At 42.2% G+C, this 26,247-nt stretch overlaps 1 protein-coding gene across 2 annotated transcripts in view; it reads left to right on the plus strand.

The window, feature by feature from the left end:
• YEATS4 (YEATS domain containing 4) overlaps nt 1-25,452 on the plus strand; it is a 64,918-nt gene extending 39,466 nt beyond the window's left edge. Inside the window, exons 7-8 of one of the 2 annotated variants that reach the window (XM_045464827.1) lie at nt 19,505-19,553; nt 25,293-25,452. In XM_045464827.1, the coding sequence (XP_045320783.1) occupies nt 19,505-19,553; nt 25,293-25,383 (140 nt within the window). In that variant the 3' untranslated portion in view covers nt 25,384-25,452. Of the gene's footprint in view, nt 1-458; nt 797-19,504; nt 19,554-25,292 lie in introns of those variants that run through there. The other variant, XM_045464828.1, reaches the window with a different exon arrangement.
• The last annotated feature ends 795 nt before the right edge of the window (nt 25,453-26,247 follow it).

The following is a 26,247-nucleotide window of genomic DNA, read 5'->3' on the forward strand; positions in this document are numbered from 1 at the left end:
CAACACAGCAAGAAACAACTTAGAGACTTTTCAATCCTCTGATGTGTTTAATTTGTTATCTAGCAAGCAATAAAGAGAAAAAGAAATTCTCCGGAGTTTTATAATATTTACAGTCCTCTCGCTAGGGAACTGGAGTTTGCCCAGGAGGCATATTGCAAAGTGAGTGTCTGGCCCCAAGGAAAGACCCAGAATTCTGTAACAGTCCTGTTGGCCTAGTGATGTTTATCAGAATGGTGAAGATTTCCAAATGGTGCTTATCAGTGTACGAAGGCACTTATCACAAGTAAGGAAAGACTTCCATTGATTTGGTTCAAAGGGCAGCCCAAGACACTCAGTGAATCACATTCCCTGCCCACCTCCGTGCAATCCTCCCACCACCCCTGGGTGACCCAGGCTGGCTTCACCAGGGTCTGGGTTTGAAATCACAAGGCGTCTGTGACAGTCTACTTTCCTCTCAGGTCGCTGTGTGATGACCGACCTCCAACGCTTAATTCTGATTTCAAGAATGCATTTGGTAGATGGATGATCAGTACCCAACTGGGTCGGGGCTTCAGTTTTCAAGATCTCAACTGAATGCCTTCAAAGCTTCTGAGCAGATGAGAAAGGATGATCAACTATTTACCGATGCATAAAGGCTGAGTGGGCAGGAGGCTCAGACTCCCGTGATTGTAAATCCTTTCCAAGTCTGTTTATCGGTGTTCTCCACTAGTCATTCTATGATGTTTTAGGACTCGCTTTAAAATGAAGAAGTATTTAGGGGCGCCTGGGTGGCTCAGTCGGTTAAGCGTCCGACTTCAGCTCAGGTCACGATCTCACGGTCCGTGGGTTCGAGCCCCGCGTCAGGCTCTGGGCTGATGGCTCGGAGCCTGGAGCCTGCTTCCGATTCTGTGTCTCCCTGTCTCTCTGCCCCTCCCCCGTTCATGCTCTGTCTCTCTCTGTCTCAAAAATAAAAATAAACATTAAAAAAAATAAAAAATAAAATGAAGAAGTATTTAATTTTATTGATCACTACCCATGTGCTGTGTTTCTAGGACTGCCTATTTATTGGTGTTTCTGTAAAAACAACAGCAGCCACGTATTGTGGAAACAGTCTCAGTGGAAACCAGCAGGACTTAGCCTGATGTGGGCATTTTTGTTACATGCCTCCCCAGAAATGCTTGAGTTAATATTTTTACAATAGAAAAAAAAAGGCAATAAAAGCTTTTGAAGCCAGATGTCTCTTTACAAAACTGCTGATGGGGAAACTTTTCTCATGTAGAGACTTCAGTTAAGGTGATCAAATAAAATCAGTTATATTTAAAGTTGCTGGCTTTTTTGTTTATCTCAGTCAAATAAAGCTGTGTGTTCTAGTGAAGAAACTGAAGGTCAAAGGTCAAAGGACAAAGATTCTGGTGAGGTCTTGCATTAGGGAAGCCTTTTTAGCAGTGACTTCAGCCTTGGCAGGTGGTAATGCTGTTCAAGTCATGGTCAGAGGACGGAAGGGTTCCAAAATCTAAGTCTGATTTGGACCGCAGACATTGCACTTGCAACTTGGGTAGAGCACTTTTTACTAGTTTTCTGATCTTCACCAAGTCTTAATTGCCAACTCTCTCTCTCTCTCTCTTTGTTAACTGTCAATAGTAAATAACTGCTAGTCTAAAACATTCACCTGTCAACAAAGTGATGTATGTTTTGGAGAGAGTCAACAAGCAAGAATTGAAGTGACTTCAGTTGGTTTCCCCCCACTTATTTCCCTTGGCAGAATACATCCTCGTGTGGTAATTAACTCTCGTTTATTTGTTTCATACCAAACTAAAACCTACACAAATCTAAATACATGTGGGCGAATCCTTCTACCTGGCTGCTTGACCACCATCAGAATCGCCAGTAAGTTGTAAGTATAGTTGACTTAAGTTCCACATCAATCATTTCTCCTGCCCTCCTCTCCGACCCTTCTTCCTTTAGTGCCCTATTCAAATGTCACATCCTCTGAGGCCCACTTTTCTATTCTCAGTCTCCCCTCCATGAATTAAATCCTCCCTTACTTTGCGCATTCCTCTACTGCTCATCATACTTGATAGTCACATGTTTATGCGTTGTCCTCGCCTATTCAAATGAGAACCCCATCAGGGCAAAGGAGTTTTTAGGGCCTGGAAAAATACCTTGGGTGGAGGTCAAAGGAAAGGACTAAAGTGATTTGCAGCCTGGGTCACTGTGAGAACTCCATCAATAGTTAACTAGTCAGGAGGGACCTGTTTTGGTCAAGGGGGAGGGGGCGAGAGGCAAGATGATGAATTACATTTCAGTTGTATTAAGTCTAAGGTGCTGGAAGCACATTCAGAAGGATATTTCCAGCAGACCTTTGGGAATATGTGAAAAGAACATGAGGAAGAGACACTAGAGGCAAAGAAATTTGGAAGCTCTTCACATAAAGGGATGGGTGGCAAAAGCCACATGATTCACTGAGTCCATGGAGGTGAGTGGTGTCTTAGATAGAAAATTCCAGGAAGACATCTTAGGAAAAGCTTTCATTTAGGGGGCAGAAGGAAAACAGCCAGCAAAATCCTTCAGCATTAGGCATCTAAGAGAATAGGAAAATGAGGGGCTAAGGAAGCCAGACTGGGTGTGGTTTCTAGAAAGGTGATCGATGCAGAAAGTTCAAGGATAATGAGAATGGAGGAAACACCCGTGTATCTCATAACTGGAAAATCACTGGCAACTTTCAAGAAGGCACCTCCAATTGAAAGAGGAACAAAACCAAAAGTCTAGCAGGGGATTGCAAACTCAAATGCTTATAAGGACTAGAGAGGTAACAGAAGTGAGCAAAGAGACCATGATGATATGGTGATCATAGGCCCCACCACACACCCATGCCCAGGCCATTGTTGCCTCATGGAAAGCATGACCCAAGACAGCCAGCTATCTGACCTTCACAGAGAAGACTGAATTTTTTTTTAATGTTTATTTTTGAGAGAAAGAGAGTGAGCAGGAGAGGGACTGAGAGAGAGGGGGACAGAGGATCCGATGTGGGCTCCGTGCTGCCAGCCGAGAGCCCGATGTGGGGCCTGAACTCATGAATCATGAGATCATGACCTGAAGTGAAGTCAGACACTCAACTGACTGAGCCACACAGGCTCCTTGAGAAGACTGAAATACTTATTTTTAAGTGAAATTTTCCAATTTAAAAAATATTGTGAGTCTAATGAAACACTTCTATACACTGTATGGGTGTATTTGAGCTCGTATTTGAGCCTCCTGTACTAGCAGCCTTTGCTAGGTTTGAAGGCATTGATGAGAGGACAGGAATCTTCTGAGATATAACCAGTCTGCTGGGTGTTTTAGAGACTGGAGTGCTAGCAGGTATCAAAGAGAAGATGGAATTTTCTGGAAAGAGAGGTCCAAGGCGGAGGTGGAAGTCATGAGATCAATAAGAAGAAATACGTTTTCTTTTCAGATGAGAGGGATGAAGAGAGTAAGAGAGAAGTGTTAAATATTGAGAATGAGATTTAAGGTAAATAAGGGAAGATTAAGGACCTTGAATTTAATGTCATCAGTGAACTCTAAGAAGTAGACCTTGAGATTACCGGTGGAGGAAAAGGGAGGCAAGGACTGCCCTTGGGCCATCGGAGGGTGGGAAGTGTTTGCAGTAGTCACAGGGTTAGGGTTCAATGGTGACAAGTCAAACAAATAAAGACCCGGTGGAGGTTGATAGCATACATCTAGAGGGATTTTCCATTTAACCAGCACTTTTTAAATGGCTCTGCATTCTGGGCACTAGGCTAAGCCCTGGGGATTTCCAGTCAAGTTGAGGAATTAGATGAAGAAATAAATAATTGCCACAGGCTATCAATGTCACAGAGGGGTACAAACAGGGTGCTTTTGGGAAAAGAGGAGACACATCCTGGAAGGCTTTCTGAGGAGAGGGGATTTAAGTCTATGTTTGAAAAATAAGTTATAATAGAGAATAAACTGATAGTCACGAGAGGGGAGGAGTGGGGAGGTTGAGTGAAATAGGTGATGGGGGGTAAGGAGTGCAATTGTGATGAGCACTGGGTGATGTATGGAAGCGTTGAATCACTATGTTGCACACCTGAAACTAGTGTAACACTGTATGTTAACTACATTGGAATTAAAATAATAAAAAAGAAAAGAAAAAGAAATTGTAGTTGCTATGAAGGCAATGGTGAAAGTCAGAAGAGACAATATATACAAAACACTAGCGGTAATAGCAGGCATGGCGCATTCTGGGAATGTCAGCTACTTCCATGTGTCTGAAACAGACTGCTGGTGGCAGAGTGGGAGAGGATGAAACTGAAGAGTTATTGAGAAGAAACATGAATGGTCATGGAACTTGGACCTGCCCTATAGACAAGGAAAACCCACAGAAAGATTTCTACGACAGTGACATTATCAGCCTGTTAGAAAGAACACACTGACTAGAATGAAGATCAGGAAGGAGGTCAGTTTTGATCTGCAGTTATGTACTCAGCCACAGAGGATATATCTCCATGGATTTAAGTTAATGATGGCAGGCTTAATCTCTTTCTCCTCTGATCTAGGGCTGGAACAAGCAACCCACTTTAGGTTAATAGGGCATAAAAGGATGTCTACAAGGAGCCTCTGGGAAAGAGTTCTTTGATAAGTAAGAAATGCTTGAGAAGAAAGCTTCAGTTTTCCCCTTTGTTCCTCTCTTTCTGGATGTTGTTCTATGAAGATGTAACGTTTGGAGCTGCAGCAATTATTTTGAGATTATGAGGTAATGGTATGAGGTAAGGATGAAAGCAACAAATTGAAGATGGCAGAGCAGAAGACAGACCTTGGGTTCTTGGTGTTAGAGGAGGCCATTAAGAGGATGCGACCACTGGTTGACCCACAAACCGGACTTGGGCAATCAGAGGTTCCCCATCTTCTTCCCTGTCCTTGGAGTGTAGATTTCTGTCCACTGTTCCCATAGCTGGAGCCGTTTCAAGGACAGAACCTTGAGAAAGTAATGTGTTGTTGAGACCATCTGAACTATGTATGTGCCTGAACCTCTATAGGCCTCTGTATACAAACCTTTAAGATTCTGGTGCGTGGACATGGAGATACATTCATCTTGTGACTGTCCAAGACAAACCTCATATGTAAGCCCCCTCACTTACTAAAGTTTCCACCTACCGGAGCGCCTGGGTGGCTCAGTTGGTTGAGTGTCCGAGTATTCATTTCAGCTCAGGTCGTGATCCCAGCATCGTGAGATTGAGCCCTGAGTTGGGCTTCATGCTGAGCATGGAGCCTACTTGGGATTCTCTCTCTCTCCCTCTGCCCCTCTCCCCTGCTCGCACTTTCCCCCCTCCCCTCTCTCTCTCTCTCTGTAATAAAATAAAATAAAGTAAAATAAAATAAAATAAAATAAAATAAAATAAAATAAAATTGCCACCTACCAATCTGGACTGGCCCTCCTCTTTCTTTGGTCTCTCCTTGCCCCCGTGTACAGGGGCCAGTTTCAGATTTCAGCTAGGGAACTCCCGGGGTTGCAAACCAACTATGGTGACACCATTTTGTTTCCAAAACCACTCTGGGATACCTGCCTTGAACTTAACAAGCCAGTAATTGGTACACTCATGGTTTAAATCATGATTAGTTGGGTTTTTTGTTAATTGCCACATTGCCTTATATGTGGCCATCACAGTAGAAAGTTTAAGAAGCAAGAGATCCTAAACTGCTAGAGGTCTTCACTCATGTATAGTTCTACTTCTGGGTTCAAGAGGTATGTTGCATACTGTTGGTTAGTATTGTATATCTCTTACCAGTCTTTACCCTTCCTTTCCACATGTCACAACCGACTTAGACAAGGCTGCCTCATTCATCCATGTTTTCATCATTGTAGCTTTACTTGTTCCCTCCTAAACAGAATTCATTTCTTTCATTTAAAGTCCCAGTGTCTTGGGGCGCCTGGGTGGCTCAGTCAGTTGAGCATCCAGCTTCAGCTCAGGTCATGATCTCACGGTTTGTGAGTTCGAGCCCCGTGTCGGGCTCTGTGCTGACAGCTCAGAGCCTGAAGTCTGTTCGGATTCTGTGTCTCCCTCTCTCTCTGCTCCTCCCCTGCTCATGCTCTGTCTCTCTGTCTCTCTCTCTCTCTCAAAAATAAATAAACATTAAAAGAATTTTAAAAAATAAAAAAAAAATTAAAAAAAAAAAAGTCCCAGTGTCTTAGGGTACATGGCTGGCTCAGTCAAAAGAGCGTGCAACTCTTGATCTCGGGGTGGTGAGTTTGAGCCCCACATTGGGTGCAGAGATTACTTAACAAATAAATAAACAAACTTAAATAAATGAAGTCCCAATGTCTTGGTATTCAAACTACAATTAGGGGTGCCTAGGTGGCTCAGTCAGTTAAGCATCTGACTTTGGCTCAGATCATAATCTCACAGTCCCCCGGTTTGAACCCTACATTGGGCTCTGTGCCAACAGCTCAAAGCCTGGAGCCTGCTTTGGATTCTGTGTCTCCCTCTCTCTCTCTCTCTCTCTCTCTCTCTCTCTTTCTCTCACTCTCTCTGCCCTCCCCCGCTCACACTCTGTCTCTTTCTCTCAAAAATAAACAAACATTAAAAAAATTAAAAATAAAATAAACCATAGTTAATTATGAGGCCAAGGGTCTTGTTTTCTTTATCTGTGTGCCCCTGGCACAAAGGCTGGCAAATAGCAGATGCTCAAAAAAAAAGTGTTTTAAGTGGAATTTTGAGATAGAGGGCCTGAATAATAATAAAGAAAATATTGGACCTATTTTGTATGTTTCTCCAGATTTGCCTCACTGACCTTCAAGCTGCTCACTAATAGAGAGTCCTGATGGTGTTTACCTCCCCTGGTGTGAGGAACATCTCAGGCATGGCCCCCATCACACCCACACAGTAAGAGCTGCAGTGGAACCAGGAGTCTCAAGCCAGCTCAACCTGACTCATGGAGCCTCTGGCTCCTCCCACCGCTTCCAGACTCAGAGGCAGCGCCGTGCCTCACTCAGGCTGTGGCTTACCCGGTGGCTGCCTGGAGGGGTCTTGTGTTACACAGCCCAGGAGTGCAAGGGACTTATCACCCTGGGAGGTCTACATTGACCAAAGAAAGACAGGAGGTGAAGAGGAGCTTGCACATTAACTAGCTCCCTTCCTCCTTGATGGACCACTCTGGGCACCATGATTCCATATGGCCTGACCAAGTAACTCGCCAGGTTTTCTCATGAAACCATAGCCAATGCCCTAATGAGCCACTTTGTATTTACTATTTCTCCATCCCTGATTGACATCCTTTTTACTCACCCTTGATGCTCTGGGATTGTATCTTCTTTCCAGTTATATTAGCATATACCTCGCCTCAACCATTGTTTTTTAGGCTAAGACAAAGATTCTATTATTCAGTATTGGTTTTCTTGTTGCGTTTTTGAAATCTATTGTGCATTCACGGATGCCACCTCAGTTTAAATTCTTTCAAACATAGGTAGCCAGGGATGCCAAACAGCACAGTATTTGTAAAAACTCTTTTTAAGTAAACCATTATCCATGAGGAGTAGTTCTTTTTTTTTTTTTTTTAATTTTTTTTTTCAACGTTTATTCATTTTTGGGACAGAGAGAGACAGAGCATGAACGGGGGAGGGGCAGAGAGAGAGGGAGACACAGAATCGGAAACAGGCTCCAGGCTCTGAGCCATCAGCCCAGAGCCTGATGCGGGGCTCGAACTCACAGACCGCGAGATCATGACCTGGCTGAAGTCGGACGCCTAACCGACTGCGCCACCCAGGCGCCCCCATGAGGAGTAGTTCTTAAAAATCAGTCTATTTTTGAAACATTCGTAAACAAGGTGAAATGAGGTCTAAAGGGCAGCAAATTAAATGCCCGTGATAAGCAAATATTTAATTGTCCTTGATTTTCAACACAGACTTGTCAGACTGAGCTTGATAATGACTCCTTTAAAGTCGCATTATTTCCCAAGGCATCAAGCTTGTGTTGACAAGTTTCTTGAAAGACAGTTGGAAGAATAATTGAAAGATACATAATTAACTTTTGCTTAATGTTTGGTTATCGTAATGTCATCTAATATTAGTAAAAGCTACAGCAAGTGATCAGAGTATCTGAGTTAATTTCTTTTGACAGATGTGGAATACTATATTATTTTTTAATCATTATTCTGTTTATCACAGACATCTTTTTGATGCAGTTTAATTTGTTTTATACCGAATACATGTAGGAGTCATATATAATTAATGGAAATGTCCTCAGGAGAAAAATGAGGCTTCAGTCTCTGTGGCAACATAATCATGTTGAATTTATGCATGACTCTAACTGTAGGGGTCTGGAATCATTAGCCAAGGTTAATGAAAAACACAATTTACAATAAAGATATTAACCTACATAATTTTATCTGAAATAAGAAACAAAATCTGAAAATTTTAGCATACTGCTAAGCTACCCAAGACAAAAACACATATACAAAGGAAAAAAGAAAAAGTTTTGGGTCTGGTTGGGGAAGAACCCAAAGAGGAATTGTACAAGTTGAAAGGGACATATCAAAAACAAAACAAAACAAACAATAAATCTAGCAAAGATTACCCTCTTGATAATTTGAATCTCAAATTATTCAAGCATATGTTTCCCAATTGCGATTGGAAAGTAGTAGCATTAATACCGAAATATGTACATATTTAACACAGTCACTTTTTTTCCCCTATACTTTATTTTTTATAATTTACATCCAAGTTAGTTAGCATATAGTGCAACAATGATTTCAGGAGTAGATTCCTTAAGCCCCTTACCCATTTAGCCCATCCCCCCCTCCCACAATCCCTCCAACAACCCTCTTTTTGTTCTCTATATTTAAGCGTCTCTTATGTTTTGTCCCCCTCCCTGGTTTTATATTCTTTTTGCTTCCCTTCCCTTATGTTCATCTGTTTTGTATCTTAAAGTCTTCATATGAGTGAAGTTATATGATATTTGTCTTTCTCTAACTGACTAATTTCACTTAGCATAATGCCCTCTAGTTCCATCCATGTAGTTGCAAATGGCAAGATTTCATTCTTTTTGATTGCCGAGTAATACTCCATTGTGTGTGTGTGTGTGTGTGTGTGTGTATGTGTATATATATATATATATATATATATATATATATATATATATATATATACATACCACATCTTCTTTATCCATTCATCCATCGATGGACATTTGGGCTCTTTCCATTCTTTGGCTATTGTTGATAGTGCTCCTATAAGCATTGGGGTGCATGTGTCCCTTTGAAACAGCCTACCTGTATCCCTTGGATAAATACCTAGTAGTGCAATTGCTGGGTTGTAGGATAGTTCTATTTTTAATTTTTTGAGGAACCTCCATACTGTTTTCCAGAGTGGCTGCACCAGTTTACATTTCCACCAGCAGTGCAAAAAGAGACCTGCTTTCTGAGCATCTTCACCAACATCTGTTGTTGCCCGAGTTGTTAATGTTAGCCATTCTGACAGGTGTGAGGTGGTAGGTATCTCATTGTGGTTTTGATTTGTATTTCCCTGATGATGAGTGATGTTGAGCATTTTTTTCATGTGTCAGTCTTCTTTGGAGAAGTGTCTATTCATATCTTTTGCCCATTTCTTCACTGGATTATTTGTTTTTTGGGGGTTGAGTTTGATAAGTTCTTGGTAGATTTTGGATACTCACCCTTTATCTGATATGCCGTTTGCGCATATCTTCTCCCATTCCCTTGGTCACCTTTTAGTTTTTCTGATTGTTTCCTTCCCTGTGCAGAAGCTTTTTATCTTGATGAGGTCCCAGTAGTTCATTTTTGCTTTGGTTTCCCTTGCCTCCAGGGACGTGTTGAGTAAGAAGTTGCTGTGGCCGAGGTCAAAGAGCTTTTTGCCTGTTTTCTCCTCTAGGATTTTGATGGCTTCCTGTCTTACGCTTAGGTCTTTCATCCATTTTGAGTTTACTTTTGTGTATGGTGTAAGAAGGTGGTCCAGGTTCACTTTTCTGCATGTTGCTGTCCAGTTTTCCCAGCACCACTTGCTGAAGAGACTGTCTTTATTCCATTGGATATTCTTTCCTGCTTTATTCTTAACTGTCCCACTAATGAATGAGGGTAAAGAGGTCCCCACATCAATCAGCAAATGTTTGTTATATGCTAACTGTGGTGATTTAGTCTAGAGACCAGTGCCTAGATACTTGCAACTATGTTCCCTGATCAAACTGGAAATTGCTAGCATCAACTGTGACCTGCTTTATAATTGTGCTTACCTAATCACCAGGCCCTCTGAAGAAGAGAAGATAATAGCAAATAGGGAAGGAATGTTAAGGGAGGTAGGATGATCTAAGGGAGTAGAATTTTAAGAAGGCAGTGACCCAAATGTTGCCACTAGAACAAAAAGAATAAGGAAGTGCCTTTGGAATTACTTAGAAGCAATCGCTGGTGTTCTTCAAAAGAGCAGTGTCAGACACTCCGACTTCTGGCCATGATTGAATAATTGGAAATGGGATTAACCTTAAACAACTAGGACACTAGACAAAATATAGGAAACAACTGTTTTCAGACTTTGGACAACAGGTAGTGTGGGAATGTGATCCCTTGGAGAAGGTAGCCCTCAGATGCCCATGACTTTCTGCCTTGGGGCACCTACCTGGCCATGGATTAGGAAAGTGGGTTCCATGTAAAACACAATAATTTTATTTGAGTTGAGGAGACAAAGATCAGAGTTCAGGAGAGGTGAGGCTGCTGGAAGTTTGTAGGGCAGGGTGGCAGAGAGGAGGAAGCTACCTAGAAAAAGAGCTCTGGAAGTCTGTATGGGCTTATTTTGAGTCTGCTGAATACAGTGAAACTCAACAGTTTGGGTAAAGAGAGGTTGGAGAGCTGTGGGCTGAACTGTTCCTGAGCATACACAGGAGTGGGACTGCTCAAGTTCTGACTAGGCAGAGAAGAGTGGCCTCACTGATCACTCACTAGGAGTGTTCTACAGTAACCCTAGAAAGGCCATGCTTTAGTAATGTTACTAAACTATTCCTAGAATAAAGGCTACAGGGGTGCCTGGGTGGTTCAGTCAGTTAAGCATCCCACTTTGCTCAGGTTATGATCTCACAGTTCGTGGGTTCAAGCCCTGTGTTGGACTGTATGCTGACAGCTGGAGCCTGGAGACTGCCTCGGATTCTGTGCCTCCTCTCTCTTCTTGTCAGCTTCTCGCACTCTCTCTCTCTCTCAAAAATAAATAAACATTAAAAAAATAAATAAAGTTTCCTTTATGTCCACCCTAAATAGGCTTAAAAACAAGCCCCCAAAGGATCAAGTACCTTTATTCCTACCATAACAAAACACAACAGTCTTTAAAGGAAGACAACAAAATCCAGATACTCAACAATGTAAAACTCACAATGTTCAGCATCCAACAAAAATTTACTAAGTGTGCCAAGAAGCAGGAACATGTAACCTATAACCAGAAGAATAATCACCCCAAAAGGACCATGAAATGATAAAGATGGATGGAATTAGCAGACAAGAATGTTAAAGCAACTCTTAAAACTGTGTTTGACTATTTAAATGAAAGCATGAACAAAGTGAGGAGAGAAATGGAAGACGTTTTTTAAAAGTGCAGTTTCAACAGGGTGATGGAGAGGAACAGGGACCCCAGACTGAAAAAAGGGAAGGAATAAGGAACACAACCTGAAGGGAGTGGCCGGAGACCGTTTATTCAAGAAGTATGGCTGCAAAGACAGAAAGGGGCAGCGAGGCCTATCAAAGGTTTGGATTGTTGTTGTTCCCTAGGGAAAAAAATGATAAGCTAAAAATGAAAGCTAAAGAGAAGTGTTAGAAAGAAGGATTTATATGAGGTTAATGGTTCTAGGCAGCTTTAGGAGAGAAAACTTTTATCTCTAAAGAAAGAGGATTGATTTTTCCCCGAGATAATGGAAAGAAGCTGAATATAAAATAGAGACAGAAAGTTCAAGGGAATTGAACAAGGCCCGGGTAATTAATGGAGTTTCAGTAAACAGAAGGCAAAATCATTTACTATGAGGCCCCAGGACTGGGGGATCCAGTGAGTGAAAAAAATGAGAAGGAGACTGAATTGGAGAAAATGTAAGAAATGAATAAGAGGACCGTGAAACACAAAACAACTCCCATTTCCCCAAACACTGTGGATAGACTGGACATCAGATTTAGTAAGAGGGAAATAATGAAATGCAAAGAAGGAGGGTTTGGGTTAAAACGTGAAAAGGAAAATGATTTCTCTTTTTCTTTTTGTGTATTAAATCCTGGTGAAGACTTTCTGGGAGAATAGTGTTGAGGGTGGTGGAAAGGGAAAGAAGGGAAATGAGAGGCGGGAAGCACTGGAAGAGTTGGACGGGGTAGAATGGCTATAATCTTCAGGTCGCTAGTTTTATTTTTGAAAGTACATTTGTAAACTTGGATAATAAAACTATGCATAAGTAACATTCTGTTGCAATACAAACTACAAAGCTGTTACATTTCTGTGTTTCGGGTTGAGATGAAAGGGTCAGGTCAGGAGTCAGAAGACATAATGTTGTGTCTGGTTGCAAACAGTGACCATCTTTATGGGTTAGTTATCTCATCTCTCTGAGTCTGTTTCTACATCTGTAAAATAGGCAAAAAGGCCACTTATGCCTACTCTGGATGAATTTGCACAAATCAAATGAGATTATACACAAAAACATTTTGTTCTCTGTTTGGTGCTATAAAACACAAGACACATGTAGATCTTTTCTGGGTTACCCACCCAGCTCACAGTGATTCATCTTTCTCTGAGAGTTGCCTTCCCATTCCCCAGTTGGATTTACTACATCACTCCACCCATCTACCCACAATTGATTGGACCAGGATTGTACAACTAATCCTAGATGGGCCAATCAGACTCTCCTGAGAATTTAGAATTGGGACCAAATGTATCCAATTTGCACTGATTATTTGAACAGAAATGTAAATTCTGAAGTAATGAGTTGGTCGTCTGCTGCCTGCTGAGGGCATGAAGGTGCAGAAAAGCCAGTCTAGAAAGAGAACAAAGCTGAGAGGCAAGGGGAAACTGAGATAAGAGTAAGAAAGAGAGAGGACTAATACTTTGGATAACTGCACAGTTCTGGACTCTTCCTCTTGAGGCCTGACTGCTTTATTGGCCTGGGATTCTGTAAGATACCCCTGTGTCCTATAAATAAAATCCTCCTTTCTTTCTTTTTCTTTCTTTTTCTTTCTTTCTTTCTTTCTTTCTTTCTTTCTTTCTTTCTTTCTTTCTTTCTTTCTTTCTCTTTCTTTCTTTCTTTCTTTCCTTCTTTCTCTTTTTTTTTCTTTTTTTCTTGCATAATGTGGCTCATGTGTTTCTCTGTAATTTTCAACTAAAGAATCTTAACTAAAGCAATATAGTGAGTTCAATAGTGTCCCCACCACCACCACCCAAAATTCATGTCTACTCAGAACTTCAGAATGTAACCTTATTTGGAAATAGGATTTTTGCAGAATGTGGATAAGATGAGGCTATACGAGATTCAAATGGATTTGAATCCAGTGACTGATGTTCTTATAAGAATAGAAGGGATAGAGGGGATAGAGTGGATAGAGGTGCCTTGGGTGGCTCAGTTGGTTAAGCGTCTGACTTTGGCTCAGGTCATGATCTCACGGTTCATGAGTTCGAGCCCCACATAGGGTTCTGTGCTGACAGCTTGGAGCTTGAAGCCTGCTTCTGATTGTGTCTCCCTCTCTCTCTGTCCCTCCTCTGCTCTCACTGTGTCTCTTTCTCTCTTAAAAATAAATAAACATTAAAAAAAAAAAGAATAGAAGGGGATACAAGAAATGCACACAGAGAAGGCCGTAAGAAGATGAAGGTAGGAAGAAATTGGAGTTATGCTGACACAGGCCAAGGAACGCTGGGGGCCACCAGAAGTTTGGAAAGCCAAGGAAGAATTCTTCCTTAGATCCTTCAAAGAGAGCATGGCTCTAACGACACCTTCATTTTGGGCATCCGGCTTCCAGGGCGCTGAGAGAATAAATTATGTTGTTTTAAGCCACCCAGTTTGTGGTACTTCATTACAGCAGCCCTAGAAAACTAATACAAGGAGTAGTATAGGACAATTTACCTCAAAATTGCTGTTCTCAGGCTTTGTTGTCATAGAAAGAGCTAGGCCCTACACAAGGGGGAGACCCTTGAAACTTTCAAGTACCTTCTCGTCCCACAGCCGCTTTCTGGGAAATAGGTCTCTAGTGGTTTGTTCTGTATACGGTTTTTATATTTCTTACCATATGAAACCACTGCTGCTACTATTCCAGCCACACTCAGTTGGAACCAAGTTTCATGGAAATGAGAGAGTTAGAAGGAAGCCAAGAAGAGCTTCGTGTGTCAAACCGCCCAATAGGGCTCAGTCTGTATTGGAGGATGACAAATCACCTCAACCAGGAAATACAACTACTAACTAAACAAAGAGTAGGCAATATCCCAATCCATGCTGAGCCCTTGCTTCGTTTCTCCATGAGCCTATAGATAAACCTGTCTGGGAAACTCTGTGACCAAGAATGTCTGCCATGAAACAGAGGACATCCCATGGTGCCCCACAAATCCCAGCAACAAACCCCCTTTATCAGGGATCATCTGGGCATGCGTCCTTGTTTTAGTCTGCTCAGGATACCGTGATAAAATACTATAGACTGAATAGCTTAAACAGCAAAAATTTATTTCTATCACTTCTGTAGGTTGTAAAATCTAAGATCAAGGTGCTGGCCAATTCAATTCTTGATGAGAGCTCTCTTCCTTGCTTGCAGATGGCTGCCTTCTTGCTGTGTCCTCATATGGTCTTTCCTCAGTGGGTGCGCACATACACACACACACACACACACTCACACACACACACACACACACACACACACACAGAAATTTCTCTCTCTCTCTTTTTTTTAAAATTTTTATTTTAGAGAGAAAAAGAGTGTGAGCAGGGGAGAGGGACAGAGAGAAAGAGAGAGAGTCCCAAGCAGGTTCCATGCTGCCAGCACAGAGCCAGATGCACAGCTTGATCTCATGATCCTGAGATCACTACCTGAGCTGAAATCAAGAGTTGGATGCTCAACCAGCTGAGCCACCCAGGCTCCCCTCTCTTGCTCTTCATACAGGACCCCAACCTGATGACCTCATTTTATCTTACTAACTCCTAAAAGCCCTATCTGCAAATATAATCACACTGGGGATTAGGTTTCAATCCTTCTCCCTAACATATTGTTCAAATCTTTTCAGCAAACAGCTGGCTCATTCATCATTATAATGCAGGGATTGCACTGAAAGATCATCTTGGATAATTTCTGTCCCCTCACCAAGATGCAAAGCGCTTCTAATTACATAAAGGAGGACATACACACAAATATATATACAAACATAAAGGAGGACATACATACACATATACATACACACACATGAATATGTAGATATTATATATATTCATAACTTTCTATGTGCCAGATGTTGGGCTAAGTGATATATATATATATATATATATATATATATATATATATATATATAGCTAAGTGATTGTATATATTGATATATATTGATATAAATTCATTTCAACCTTACAACAATCTGATGAGGCAGGTAGTATTATTATGCTTATTTAACAGTCTAGAAAATCAAGGTACAGAGAGGTTAAATAACTTGTCCAAGCTCATACAGCTGGTATGTGCTAATCCTGGGACTCAACCCATCCAATCTGGATTCAGAGTTCATGAATTAATAAGCCGTAGTTCCAGTTATGGGAAGCTGCTAGTGTAGTGATTGGAGCAAAGGACAAGCAAGAGGTATATATAGGAAGACTGGAATTGGAAAATTATGGAAAACACACTCTTTCAGATGAATCATCTCTCAGTCTACTATATCTGTGGACTCTGATGGTCATGCAGTAACTGACAATCCCAGAGGTAAACACAACTTGCCTTGGAATAAGACTGTATCAGTGTATGGCTCCAGGTATTAACCTTATCTGTCTCTGGACATTGGGCAAGTCATCCAGTATGTGTGGAAAGAGATGCAAAATATTTCTCATCACAGTCTGTATATACTGAGCAAAGACCTGGTTGCTCTAAAGTTTTGTCCCTGGGGTAGAAAAGGAAGAAGATCGTGTTCCTTCCCATCGCGCTTCCTAATCAAGTGCTCCTGTGTGCTCCAACAAGAGGTTCTTCTTAGTTGGATGAATAGATGTGTAGAGAGGCAAGAGGCCAGGACTTATGGGCTCAAGAATGTGTAAGATTTATTGGAGCTGCTGGTTAGAACACTGCTGTTTTCGTGAACTGGACCAAAATGCTCTCACACCAAGCTTTTACCAATAAAATAAATAGCCTCAGGTGTCTATCGACCTAAGAGGACCTGCCTGTAGTTGATATAATTGCCAAACCGCTCACTGGGAACTTGACAGATGAGTCCTTTAGCTTTCAATTCAGGGTGAGAATTTGCACCAAAAAATAAGACGAGCCCTTGTTAAAGAGAAATATAAATTCCTATTTTCTTAATCTTTCACTCATTCATTCAACAAATATTTATTGAGTGCCTACTCTATGATAGGCACTGTTCTTGGAGATTGAAATAAATCAATGAGCAAAACACAGATTCGTGCCCTCCTGGGAACTTGCATTCTGGTGCAGAAAGGTAGATAGTTGGAAATAGACATAATGAATAAATAAGTTATATAATGTATGCTAGGAGGCTATTGGTGTCATGGAAAAAGAAAGAAGAGCAAAATAAGAGGAACTGAAACTATTGGGGGCTGGTTGTGATTTTAAATAGTCAGGGTAGGCCTTATGGAGAAGGTAACATTTGAGCAAAGACTTGAAGGAGTTGATAGGATTGGCCAAGTGAGCATGTGGGGAAAGATCACACCAGATGAAGGAAATGGCAGCACAGGAGTGTGCTTGGTATGTTTGGAGAACGTCAGGAAGCCGAGGTGGCTGGAGAAGTGGAGGGTGGGGCAGACCACGGAAGATGGGGAGAGTAACAAGGACCTGATCATGTGCAAGCCTGTAGGCCACCGTAGGGACTGCTACTTTTATTTATTTATTTATTTATTTATTTATTTATTTATTTATTTTTAAATTTTTTAACGTTTATTCACTTTTGAGAGACAGAGACAGAGTGCGATCAGGGGAGGGGCAGAGAGAGAGAGAGGGAGACACAGAATGTGAAGCAGGCTCCCAGCTCTGAGCTATCAGCACAGAGCCCAACACAGGACTCGAACCCATGAACTGTGAGATCACGACCTGAGCTGAAATCAAACGCTTAGCCGACTGAGCCACCTGGGTGCCCCGGGACTGCTACTTCTACATTACAGGATTTTTATTCTGAATGAGATGGGAGTCTATTAGAGGGTTTAGAGCAAAAGAAGGACATGTTCTCTCTTATAACCAGATCGCTTTGACTGTTGTGTTGCAAGCTGACTATATAAGAACAAGAGTGAAAAGGGAGAAATTAGGACACAATTTCACTCATCAAGAAGAGAGACAATGGTGGCATAGACTAGGTTGTAATAGTGGAGGTGGTGAGAAGTCCGATTTGGGGTAACACTTGAGGCTAGAGCCTGTTGGAGTTGCTATGGGTTGGATATGATGTGTAAGAAAGAAAAAAAAAAAAGATGAGTTAGATACCTATGACCATTATGATGGAGAAGGCTGCAGGTGGAGCAAGTTGTTGGATATACAGATCTGGAGGTCAGGGGAAAAGTCTGGGCTGGAGTTTGAAATGTGGGAGTTGTTGACATACAGATGGTATTTAAAGCCAAAGGCTGAATGAGATCACTAAGGAACTGAGTGTGGATAGAGCAGAGTCCAGGGACTGAGCCTTCAAGTATGCCAACGTTAATGAGTTGGGAGAAAAAGAGGATTCAGTAAGGAGGTAAAGAAAGAGTAATTAGGAAAGGGGAGAAGGCTCGAATGATGTTATTGACCAGGTGAGAAGGGATGAGATCCGGTATACAAGCGGAGGGATGGGCTCTGGACAGGAGCACATTTTGGAGGAGAACAACTGCACATTTTGAATAACTGAAGGCATCTACATATCTGGTGCTCTCTTTACGTAGTAAAGATAATTCTTGGTAGTCAAGGAATTCTTTTATGGTCTTCCCACAGCATTTCCCCATTGGCCGTTCGGTGAATACTAATCTCATGGACAGTCAGTACTTCACAGGAGCTGTCACGCAGATCTCATTGCTGAACACAACGTGGTTTCTGTCTTTCTGATGACGTGGCACAGCTCAGAGGAGCTAGAGTGGTGAGGTCGCCATGGCCACGCCAGGAATGGAACCAAGGTCTCTGTGTTCGTTTGCGAAGGGCTCCCATGATAAAGTCCCACAAACCGAGTGGCTTAACTGCACAAGTTTATTGTCTTACAGTTCTGGAAGCTACAAGAGAGAAATCAAGATGTTGGCAGTGTGGGTTCCTCCCAAGGCTGGGAGAGAGCTTCTGTCCCATGCTTCACTTCTGGTTTCTGGCAATTTTTTGGCAGCCTTGGGCATTCTTACCTCATGGAGGCATCACCTCAGTCTTTACCTTCATGTTCACATGGTGTTCTCCCTGTGTGCTTTATCTGTTTGTGTCTAAATTTCCCCTTTTTATAGACACCAGTCCTATTGGATTAGAGGCTCACCTGACTCCAGTGTTACCTCATCTTACCCAATCACCTCTGTAAGCACCCTATTTCTAAATAAGGTCACATTCTGAGATACTGGCTGTTAGGACTTCAGCATGTGAACTTGGGGTTGGGGAGGAGAGGCGCAGTTCAACCTATGACGGTCTTTTAATGTCACATTTTGCATCAGCCTTCATGGCATAGATTAGGCAACTGCAGATCAGGCAACTTGAGAATCAGTGGGGCTGAAAAAGTCTTTCTTGCGCATCTCTCCGATGCCAATCCTATCATTTGAACCTGTTGTCTTTGATGTGACTCTGATGTGACCAGTTTGACCTGTTCTAGAAAGCATGACCTTGACGAATAAGAGGTAATGACTGGAAAGGTAAAGAGTAAAGGCATTTGCAGGGAGAGGTGCTCCTCTAAGGCAGTGACCATATATATTGGAAACATGTTTGCCTTTTATTACACCAATGATGACAACCCGGCTTCTTTGGGCTTCACCTCTGAGATTCTGATTCTGCAGGCCTGTACCCAGGAACCTGCATTTTAGCATACTTTCAGGTGATTCTGATGCCACCTTTTGACAGATTTCCCTAGAGAGCCGGGGATTCGTGGTGTGAGAATTACTGAGGCAACAAGACACTTAGGTTGGAGCCAGACCAGGCCTTGCCATCCAGACAGTAGACAGAACCACAGAACCTCTGACCTCAGAGCCACAAGGGCCGGAAGAGACCATCAAGATAGAAAACAGAGCCCAGAGATGCTTGAAGCCAGGGCATTCTGAGTGCTTCAGAGCAGAAAGAGAAGCAAACCCAGGACTTCAATACAAGAGCATGCCAATGGATGAAATGAAAAGACAGAAGACAAATGTGAGGAGCTGTCCCCTAAACCAATGTCTACACTAGATAATGTCTCCTATTTCTTTATCAGGTCACAGAAGCTGTCATGCTTCAGAGGAGGCCACTTTCCTGCCTCTCAGGTCAGTTTGGGTTCCTGAAACAGGGACTTACCCATGAGACAAAGAGCGGATCTGTTTTTAGTGGTTATTTGTGGGGGTCCACTGCTTCTGCAGTGGCACCGCATTGTCCTCAGCATACAAAGGTATAATAAGAACCCAAGAAAAACACTTTGAGTGTGTGATTGTGTGATTAAATTCACTGATGGTCTTCAGGCTTGGGTAGGTATACTTCCTGAGAAAACTCTGAGCCTAATTATCTGTCTGCATAATTTCTTCACTCTTCTTTCACCTTCGTGACCTCATTCGGTGTTCACGTAACCCTGTAGTAGGTGTTACCCTCACTGGACAGATATTTTAAAAATGAAAATCTGGGGCGCCTGGGTGACTCAGTGGGTTAAGTGTCCAACTTTGGCTCAGGTCATGATCTCAGGGTTGGTGAGTTCGAGCCCCACATCGGGCTCTCTGCCGTCAGCACAGAGCCTGCGATGGATGCTCTATTTCCCTCTCTCTCTGCCCCTACCACTCTTGTCTTCTCTCCCTCTCTCTCAAAAATAAATAAACATTAAAAAAAAAAGATGAAAATATGACATGCCCTCCTTCTGCTTATAATCCTTCAGTGATTCTTCACTGTTTACCCATTGGCTCCTTCCTTGGGGGAATACATTCCAAGTTAACAACCTAAAGAAAAAATGGGTAATTTGTACAAGGATGTATGTAACAGCTTTATTCACAACATTAAAAACTGGTAACAAAACAAAACCCAATAATAAAGGGCAGGGCTAAGCCATCCTGCCCTCTCAATACACTGGAATTCTCTGTACCTACTTCAAATGATAAGAATCTGGTCTACCCTGAGGCACGAGTGTGTATCTAAGTGTCTGTGTCTAAAGGTGGCAAATGTGAAATCCACTGAATAAACAGGATAATGAACACCCTGATTTCAACTCTGTAAAAACATGCATGTGTGTACTGACAAGGACTAGGCAGTAACAAAAAAGCAACAAAACGTTTGACACCGTATGTGAATCAGATCTCCTATTTAAGTGTGGCATAAAAACCGCAATGGGGAAAATAATGCCTTTGGAATTTTCTTCCGAGGACTCTCACATAGAATTGTATATTGTGAAGAGTAAACGAGACATGGAACTTAAAACCTTAAGACTTCAACGCAAGAGGGTGGACTAAGGACACGGTGACAGTTTTATGTTGGGATGTCAGTGTTTGAGTCAGTTCCAGCCAGAACGGGGGCGGGGCACGGCCACCTCCAGTGGCGTGACTGAGTGTGCTCATACACGCATATGCACACTTGGCTTGTGGTTACATCATTCGCTGCTGCTGAAGCAGTTCAAGGCCAGTGGGAAATCACAGAGCAGGGACAGAACTGCCCTATTAACTGAGAGAAAAACTGGTCCGACTTGATCAAGCAGAACATTAGCGTGTGATGTCAAACTGACCTTATGTACGGTTTCAAAGAGGCTCCAGAAACAGTTCACCGAGCTCTCTTCTCTCTAATGGTATTTGCTGGGGCTGAAAGCATAGAAACTTGGCGCTGGAGGCTTGCTGTTGATGCACACAGCTGGCTGCAGTACCCCAAATTTAGTCTCCGTTCAGATGTGTTCATCACATCGCTGGCTCTCTTTCAAGGCTCTTACCCCAACCCTAAATCTTACGATATTTGCCTTTTGTAACTTTCAGTAAACAATGGTAGCATCACTTGAGTCCTCTTTAGGTTTATCATTCACTGTGCACAGAAGAGGAGTGACTGGTAGGTCAGAAAAGATAGTGCCCTCCAAGATTCTCGGGGTTTTCTGTCCTTGTACATCTGGATCACTCAATCTTGGCTTATCCTGACTTGCTCAGGCCCTAAGAAAAACAGGTTCTTGCATCCCAAACTGATGGCAGTCTGGTTTGTATCCGAAAATCAATTTAATCATTTACAATGAGAAATCTAGCAGCCAAGTGGGGCAATATTTATGTTGGCCGCTTTGCAAGTTCTCTTCCCACAAATGAAACCAAGCAAAGATTAGAAGTCTGTTGCTGTGTGAGCATAAGCTACTGGTACAAGGAAGGGTTCTGAGAGAGACTTATCTACAAAATGATCTACTTAGAATTCTCTGATTTCCCTTCAGTGTGTACTCCTCTAATTGCCCCGCTCCCCCACCCCTCACCTATTCTTTGAAGCTTCTTCTACCTCTGGGTTCTTGGGAAAAATGAATCACTTACCCTGTCAGTCTACCATAACTTTCATACCTTTATTATAGCACCAATTACCTCATATTCTGGTAATCCTTGATGTATCTGTCTCCCCTTCTGTTTTCATCACTGGGACAGGGACTCTCTCATCTACTTTGTTTCCTCAAAGCCTAGTACGTAATAAGTGCTCAGTTCAGGGTTGCTAAATGAATGAATACATGAATTATTTTTCCATTTACCCTAATGGCCTGTCTACATCTAAATAGATGTAGATAGATATTAAGCGACAGAAAGGGGGGGGGGGGGAGAAAGAGAGACAGAGAGAGACAGAGAGAAGAGAATCCTATTCCCTAACCATGAGAGACCTGTCCAAACGTTATACCGCAGGGAACCCGTAAAAGCCAGTCTTAGGCAATACTCAGTGCTTTATGTTTTCACCCAGACTGATCTGTTTATCTGATCCTTCTTACATTATTCCCTGGCCTCACCTTAGGCCCTGGCTTATGTGTGCCTCAACCTGCATGCTTATTTTAGTAAACAGTTTGACCCCTTCCACAAGCATATTGATTTGGATTCTCCTAACTCCCCCTTTCGCCCACATCAGGCTACAGAAATACCAAAGCAGAGTCTGGGTTCTAATATGACCCACAAGTGATATGTATGCTCATTAATGTTGGAGAAGCTCTACTTTGTTAGCACCATGCTCTAACCAACTGAGCTAACTGGCCAGATGCTACTTTAAATCTTTATGATGACTGCCCCTGGCTGCATGCTTTTCCTTTCCATCTTCTCTCCTGTCATTCTCAAGACATCCACATCCATTGTATTAGTTATCTATGGCTGCGTATAAAACCACCCCAACTTACTGGCCTAAAACCTCACTTATTATCTTATGGTTTCTGTGCATCAGGAATCTGGGCAAGACTTATCTGGATCCTCTGCTCAGGGTCTCTCATAGGCTGCAGTGAAGCTGGGCTTCAGTCATCTAAAGCTTGGCTGGGGAGGAGTCACTCGAGACTCACTCATGTGGTTGTTGTTGGGACTCATGTCTTCATGGGCTGTTGGAAAGAGGCCTTCCTGAGTTCCTTGCCTGGTTGGTCTCTCCACTGCACAGCTTACAAGATGGCAGCTGGCTTCATATGGAAAAAATGAGTGAAAAAGCAAGAGAGGGCAGGTAAGATGGAAGCCAGAGTCGTTTGTAACCTAATCTGAGAAGTGGCAGCCCATTATTTTTGCCTTATTTTATTTGTTAAAAGTAAGTCAATAGGTCCAGTCAAAGGGAGAGGATTCTACAAGGGTGTGAGTAACAGAAGTGGGGATGTTCGGGGGCTCTTAGAAGTTGTGTACCACATCCATGTTCATTTTCCTTCTTTTTTTTTTTTTTTTTAAATTTTTTTTTCAACGTTTATTTATTTTGGGGACAGAGAGAGACAGAGCATGAACGGGGGAGGGGCAGAGAGAGAGGGAGACACAGAATCGGAAACAGGCTCCAGGCTCCGAGCCATCAGCCCAGAGCCTGACGCGGGGCTCGAACTCACGGACCGCGAGATCGTGACCTGGCTGAAGTCGGACGCTTAACCGACTGCGCCACCCAGGCGCCCCTCTTTTTTTTTTTTTTAAAGTTCACCTATTTATTTTGAGAGAGAAAGAGAGAGAGAGAGAGCACGTGTGTGTGCACATATGTGTGCACGTGCAAGTGGAGGAGAAGCAGAGAGACAGCGAGAGAGTCCCAAGCAGACTCCAAGCCTGACTCAGAGCTCGATCCCATGACTTGTGAGATCATGACCTGAGCCAAAACCAAGAGTCAGATGCTCAACTGACTGAGCCACCCAAGCACCCACCCATCCATGTTCATTTTCATCTAATAACTTCGCCAACTAGTTTCTACTGCAGTTACACATCTCTGTGTCCTTATCTGGGACCTCAACACCACTTGGAACTTTATATTCTCCAAACTTTCACCCTCTGTGATTCCTGTCTTGACTACAACTTTTCATTCCCTCTACTTGTCCCACGTCTTCACTCCGATTGCACCATCCTTCACAGCAAACATGACTTCCTGTCCCTTTCAGCCTTTCTTGTCCTAGTGTGTTAATACTCTTCTAGTGTTTCTCAAAGTTCCATACAGGGAGTTTCCTGTAAGCAGCTAGTTATATATGGCCTTACTAAAAACCTAGAGACACCCACATTCACCTATTTGATTTTGGGGACTGTCACACTTTCACTTCCTCCACTTTAGGGCAAATCTAGTCTTCTCTGCTTTTTCTTCCATTCCCAGGTTGATGAGCATGCCTGAAGGAAATCATAAAATCATGCTGATTTGTTTCACTATAAATGGATGCTCTCTAACTTCATCTGAGTAACACCTCTCTTCAGAAATGCATCCCTACAGAATTTACCCAGCATCATTTCCAGAACTTTCTTGTTCTCCTGAAGTCCCCAAACCCACCATCATTATCCTTGGTCTCTCCTTAGCCTTCCTCCAGTGGAAGGCTATTTTTGTTTGGCTGTCTCCGCTCTAGAACACTCTCATCTCCCACTCATTATTTTTCGTCCTGAGAGAAATGGGTGTGATCATCTTTTCTGGGTCTAAACTCTTCACATGTCCTTATAATCCATTCTGTCCCACTTCTTGACTTTGCTCCATCAGTTCCTCCCTCTCTGTCTGTATTTTCTCCTTCACCTTCAGCTTACAAACATGTCCATCATAAAAGCAACCTTGACTCAGTTACTGCCTCAAGCTACTGCTCATCACTGTCTTTTCTTCTACCACTAAATTTATTTTTAGTTTTCCAATAATTTTCTAATATAATGAAAAGTAAAGGGGGCACCTGGCTGGCTCAGTCGGTAGAGCATGAAACTCTTGATCTTGGGGTTTTAAGTTCGAGCCCCATGTTGTCCCCACCCTCTTTTTTATGTCATTGAATTGCGGAATTGAGTCCATTGTCCTAAGCTTTGTCTCACTTTTTGGACTTGCCTGATTGTTTCTTTTTTAGTGTCATTTAACATGTTCATCTACCCTATATTTCCTGTGAACTGGAGATGAGATATAAAGGCTGATTTCAATTCAAGTTAAACATTTTTGTCGGGAATATTCATAACTAGTGCTATGTATTTTATATTGCATCACATTTTAGGCACATACTTTTGATTGTCTCACTTTTAGTGACACTAACATTTATTACTGGGTTAAGGAGGCAACAGCCAGATCTCCCCGCTGTTAAGTTACTTTTTTTTTTTTCACTTGCAATCAGCAAATAATCCATGGAGAGATATTTTAGTACCATTTTTGGCACCTCTCCAGATTGTAAACATCCTTTATTCTATCAGAATGAATATGTCAGTCATGGTTCATTAAAGGAAACAGAAGCCAATCTAAATTTTTTTTCATCAGAGAGAGATTTAATTCAACTAATAAGAAGCTTCCAAATTCATTGGAAGAGCTTGGGGAGAAGGCTAGGCTAGGCCTTCAGGGGGCTGAGTTATGAAACAGACTAAATTTGGTATCTGTGTTCCAAGGCTTATGAAACTACCATTGAAGTTGTCTCTCCATATTCTCAAATCTAGGACCAAGAATTTGGCAGAAAAACTCATTGACTCCGTATCCATGCTGGCCAGAAGCAACAGTCAAAGGAACAAGAAGATGGCCTCCACCTAATTTCTAGTTTCCAGATCTAATGCAAGTGCATTTCATTTTTGGACCTTAATTCATATCTTGAAAACTAGATGTAAAGCAGTTTGCATTTTTTTTTTTTAACTTTCTGGCCAGCCTCTGCACACAAGAAGCATTAGAATAGTTGTTGATCAAGACAATCCGTGGATTCTACCACACTATGGCAAGGGCAGTAAAGGGAAACACACCTGAGACCTCTAAGGTTCTGTGACAGGAATCAGAATGTTTCTCCTGGGCTCCCCACTCTGCAGGCACGTTGCAGGATGGAGAAGGTAAAGCCCAACAGTTACTACTTCTCCACATGCTTTTCATCTGAAGATTTTGTTGCTATCACTCATCTACTATTGCCTCATTTTACATTCTGTTGTACTTAATGGTTATAATTTTTTAAATGTTTATTTATTTTTGAGAGAGAGAGAGTGCGTGCACATGGGAGTCAGGGAGGGACAGAGAGGGAGAAATTCAGTGAGGCTCCGCGCTGTCAGCACAGAGCTCGATGCGGGGCTTGAACCCAATAAGATCATGACCTGAGCCGAGATCAAGAGTTGGACGCTCAACCAACCGAGCCACCCAGACCCCCTAATGGTTGCAATTTTTTAATTCTCATTTTTATTAGCGTTTTGGGAGGACAAAGAAATAACAACCTTTTCAGATCTCTTAGATGATTTTCAAACTGTTCCATAGACACATCTGAGTGATAGGATATTCTCCCATGTCCCGTGGACGATTTGTGAGACATACCAGCATACCAGAGTGCAGGTATCAATAATTTTACAAACTCTCCTACGTAATTCTAATAAACCCTTCCAATACCACCATTTTTGTATTACTTATTTATTTCTGTATATC

Source organism: Leopardus geoffroyi, chromosome B4 (genome assembly GCF_018350155.1).
Source record: "Leopardus geoffroyi isolate Oge1 chromosome B4, O.geoffroyi_Oge1_pat1.0, whole genome shotgun sequence".
NCBI lineage: Eukaryota > Metazoa > Chordata > Mammalia > Carnivora > Felidae > Leopardus > Leopardus geoffroyi.